Source organism: Helianthus annuus, chromosome 12 (assembly GCF_002127325.2).
Source record: "Helianthus annuus cultivar XRQ/B chromosome 12, HanXRQr2.0-SUNRISE, whole genome shotgun sequence".
Taxonomy (NCBI): Eukaryota; Viridiplantae; Streptophyta; class Magnoliopsida; order Asterales; family Asteraceae; genus Helianthus; species Helianthus annuus.
In genome coordinates this window covers 76,045,325-76,049,894 of record NC_035444.2, presented here as the reverse complement: position 1 = coordinate 76,049,894, position 4,570 = coordinate 76,045,325, and the positions used below count along the sequence as shown (strand labels likewise).

The window sequence follows — 4,570 nt, the reverse complement described above, 5'->3', positions numbered from 1 at the left end:
ACAATGAAGTTGAAGAACAAGTACATGGTGGTGTTATTCGGTTTGTTCGTACTGCCGGTGATGATTATTTTGTAAGTTTTCATATCATCTTGAAAACTGATAAAACACATAAGTTTGATGCGAATTTAATTTACTTAATGAATATTAATATTTTTTTTCATTTTTACTTAAATACAGAGAATTCCTAATCCTGTTTCACATATGGCTAAGCTTCATGAAGGGTTAAAAGATTTGACCATAAAATTTTTGCATCTGGACCCGCCACAGCAGATTACTAACGGTACCAGACGTGAAAGAAGACCCAATCGTCGTGGTTATCGTTACGCTTTAACCTCTTGGAAGAAGTTCATGAAAGCTGCTCAAATTAAGGCCCGTGACCAGGTTCACTTTTATTTTGATGAAAATGAGCAGGTGTTGACTATTGAGAGGGTTGTACGTTACGTTAACCGTAGTAATTAGATATATGACAATTATGGCAGGTTTTTTTCGTCCTTCGCAGTTTTTTTGGGTTATAACATTGGTTTTTGACTTTTATTTCAAGATTTTATATATCTTTCGATCTATTTTTTTTTAACCACTGTCAGAAAATAGTTAAGAGTATAATCTATTGTTTTACTAATTTGTATTCCCACTGCAACATCTTATCATAGATAAACGTATGGTATTGTTGATTATTGCTGATTATTGTTTTACAACTGAATATATTTAAAGAACAATATATAAACTAACTCTGCATATATTAAAAAGTATTATGAACTTAGTATTATATCTTTAATATATTACACTATGATGTTACATTATAAACATTTTTTTTTAAACATACCATAATAATTTTTTTATTATATATAATAATTGCCGAAAGTCATGTACGACATATTAGTTTGCATATTTATAAATGTTTTCATTTTTTTGAAAATTAATATTAATATTCATTAAGTAAATTAAATTCGCATCAAACTTATGTGTTTTAACAGTTTTCAAGATGATATGAAAACTTACAAAATAAGCATCACCGGCAGTACGAACAAACCGAATAACACCACCATGTAGTATACTTAGTTATTCACATTATATGGATATGTTCATCAATGTTTAATATGTCATAGTTCAATGCTGACTTTAAAACTGCTAAAGTTTTATAATGTTCCTTAATTTCAAATTCAATAAAAGGTTAATAATGAATTTAATATTGACAATGCGTATAATAAGTTAGTTACTTACAATTCTTTTTATAATTTTTAATGACATATTACCATATTTCTGGAAATTTATTTTGATTGACTTTATTTTTAGAAAACACCTCCATATTACATATTTCCATTTTCATCTTATAGTATAATTGATTTTGTTCGATATTGTTTGCATTTATACTACACAATCTTTTCTTAATTTAATTTGTCTACCTATTATAAATATTCTTTAAACATTTCAAATTGTACTCAGTTTTATCTACTCAGCATTTTCTACATCATTTTTCATACTCTTTGGTAAGAATACCAATGAGACTTCTAGACTATATTGCTTTATAATTTATTACAATTACAATTACAATGTGTTATTATATAGTGTTTGTTTACTAATCTTTACTTTGAATTTTTTGCAGAAATGGAAGAAGGTGCAATCACATTGTTGAATAATTTGGACCTCAATGTTGATAACTATACCATAAGAATACGCATTGTTCGTTTGTGGACAAGAGCTGATTTCAATAACGCTAGAAAAGTGTATTGTTATGATATGATATTCATGGACAGTGAGGTAAGTGTTCATATACGTATGTTATATTTTAACTTTATATACTGTTAGTTGTCAAATTACTTATTATTTGTCTAAAATAATGTTGTTGTTTGGCAGGGAACAAAAATGCAAGCTTTTGTTTTGGCTAAAAATGCAGCTGGATATCAACATCTTTTGGAAGAAAAGCGTTGTTTGACTATTAGAAATCCTTCATTGGGTGAGAATCGTCAGAAGGTGAAGTACGCTAACGGTGGTTTGAAGATTAACCTTAATAACAACACCGTTGTTGAGGAATGCCACGAGGCTATTGGTTCTGAATGGGGTTTTGATTTTACTCCCTTTGATTCAGTTGTGGAGGATCCAACAGTTGACAACAAGTTTTTTAAAAGTCCAATTGGTATGATATACAATTATAACTATTTAACTAAACACAACACATTTTTTACTTTATTGACACTATTTCATTTTTATAAACAGATGTAATCGGTTTTGTGGTCAAAAGTTTTCCCTTCGAGGTAGACACAGAAACTAATAACGGACAAAACCAGAAGAAAGTCACCTTTATGCTTGAAGACCTGAAGTATTTATTTATTTTTTCCTCTATTTTATTGTTTAATATATTATTTTTCTATATTATGTACTCTGAACTGCTATTTTGATTTTATTCATTTCAATAATGTCCAGCAATAAGCAGATTTTCGTGACGCTTTGGGACGGTTATGCGGATCAAATAATGGAGTATGAGAGCAACAATCGAGGTGAAAAAAATGTCGTCGTAATAATTCAGTTTGGGAAGTACAGATTCTGGGGAGGTATCGTATTACTTCAAATATATTGTGTTTCTTTTTTCTTTATGGTTACATTTTGAATAATTCTTTGCATTATTTAAAATAATTGTATATATATGTTCAGGTCATTTGTCTGTTTCAAATTTGTATACTGTCACCCGAGTCTTAATTAACAGTGATATTGATGAGGTTGCTGACTTTAAACAAAGGTTCACTATCCTAATAAGTTATTTTAAATTTCCTATGCATTTATGTGAATCTAAATTTTTAATTTTTATTTTTTTAATAGATTTATCGAGAAACTTTCTCCCGAAATGTCTTCCAGTTATTCTGGCCTAAGTTCTTCTGTTGCGAAGTCTGCCACTGAAGAATTTCTTTCTGACCTCACCTTTTTTCCCATTGGGTCGTTAACCTCAATAGATACGGTAACACGGATAACATATACTTTTTATATGTTTTACACTATCAATTTTTTTAATACATTATATATATCTTAAACACAGACTAGGTTTGTTGTCATTGTTGGCACTATCAAGAGTTTTGCATCCAACAATGAGTGGTTTTACAACGCGTGCACAAACTGCAACAAAAAGGTTTCAACCGTTACTGTTGTTAAAGAAAAGCAGGATGGTACTGATGGTTCTGAAGAGGTTACTGTCTTAGAATGCAAGACTGATATTTGTAATACAAGGACCGTTACATCAATTCCACGGTAAATATTAACCATTTTTTCTTTATTTTGTTGTCAAAATAAGTTAATCTCATTTCTATTTTTTTCAGAATTAGGCTTTATATACGTGTCCAAGATTGCACTGGTATTGTGAGTCTGACATTGTTTGAGCGTGAGGTGACAAAGCTTTTGAAGGTTAATGCTAATCAGCTTTTAGACAACAACATTGAAGTATGTAGTAAATAATTCATTTTATCATATATTTTTTTTTATTTTAAAAATATTAATTATATTTTATTTTTCAACAGTTAGCAAACGAAGGAAGCTTTCCAAATGAGCTAAATTCATTACTCAATATGAAGTTTGCATTCAAGATTGCTGTTTCTTCTTTTAACATCAGCAAGAAGTCTGATGGATATTCAGTCTCCAAGATGACTGATAACCCGGTTGTTTTGTCCGAGCTGGATAAACATTTTGACACTATTCAGGTATAGTTATTCCAATTCACCCTTATAATATTATTACAATCTTCCATCAATGTTTAATTACTGATTAAAATGATATATTGTTTTAACTTAAAATAATTTACAAAAACAGCCTATTGATGAGGAAGCCGTCAATGTCGAACCATCCGATTCAAATCGTAATGATTATTTGCCTGTTAAGGTTTAGTATCGTTTACCTTATTTATTATTCAACTTTAACTCATTATATGTTAATTGTATTTCCAAACTCATACTTAATTATTATTCATTATATTTAACTAGGATTCTATATCCCAAACGGGAGACGATGTAACCCCTTGCTCAAATGTGTTTAAAGTTGGCTTTACAACATCGTTGGATCGGATGGATGCTGAGTTTGATACGAGCAGCGAGCGTGACTTGAAGCGCAATTTGGAAACCGTGTATGACGTGGATGATGTATCTTCTCAGTCTTCTTCGAAGTCGCGTAAAGATGGTGGTGTGGATGCAGTTCTTCTAATTCCAAAGAAAGAAAAGTAGTCACCTATATTTCGAACATTGTTGGATGAAATCGTCTGTTTTTTTCTTAAGTATTTGGATATTTATGTTTGTTTTGACAATGGTTATAACTGTGTGGTTGATTTTTATGAACATGGTTGTTTTATTTCGAACATTATAGATTTGTTCTTTATGATTATTTGCTTTTTGTTTTTGTTATGCATTTTTGTGTTTAATCATATCACTAAATCGGTTTATCTATTATGTTTTTAGTTACTTTTATTTAATAAACTTCATATTGTTATGTGTATGAAACCATAAGTCCGATTCTAAGTCCAGATCTGTTTATAATGTTTAGTAACATTATTATTTTGTAATTAAATTTTATGTTTACTCATATTTAATACTTACGT

The 4,570-nt window shown here is 29.6% G+C and overlaps 1 protein-coding gene across 1 annotated transcript; it reads left to right on the top strand.

Moving 5' to 3' along the window:
- Positions 1–245: 245 nt before the first annotated feature.
- LOC110908176 (replication protein A 70 kDa DNA-binding subunit B-like) lies at positions 246–4,332 on the top strand. The gene is made up of 12 exons (XM_035980681.1): positions 246–381; positions 1,604–1,758; positions 1,855–2,134; positions 2,215–2,317; positions 2,422–2,549; positions 2,650–2,734; positions 2,815–2,950; positions 3,029–3,237; positions 3,306–3,426; positions 3,504–3,683; positions 3,793–3,861; positions 3,963–4,332. The coding sequence occupies exons 2-12, from the start codon at positions 1,606–1,608 to the stop codon at positions 4,197–4,199; spliced, it is 1,701 nt and encodes a 566-aa protein (XP_035836574.1). The 5' UTR covers positions 246–381; positions 1,604–1,605; the 3' UTR covers positions 4,200–4,332.
- The last annotated feature ends 238 nt before the right edge of the window (positions 4,333–4,570 follow it).

Bases quoted from the DNA above. Each gene is read 5' to 3' on its own strand.
- LOC110908176 (XM_035980681.1), top strand. From the start codon at position 1,606: ATGGAAGAAGGTGCAATCACATTGTTGAATAATTTGGACCTCAATGTT. The intron at 2,735-2,814 runs GTTCACTATCCT...TTTTTTTAATAG, and splicing joins GTTGCTGACTTTAAACAAAG to ATTTATCGAGAAACTTTCTC. The intron at 3,684-3,792 runs GTATAGTTATTC...TTACAAAAACAG, and splicing joins AACATTTTGACACTATTCAG to CCTATTGATGAGGAAGCCGT.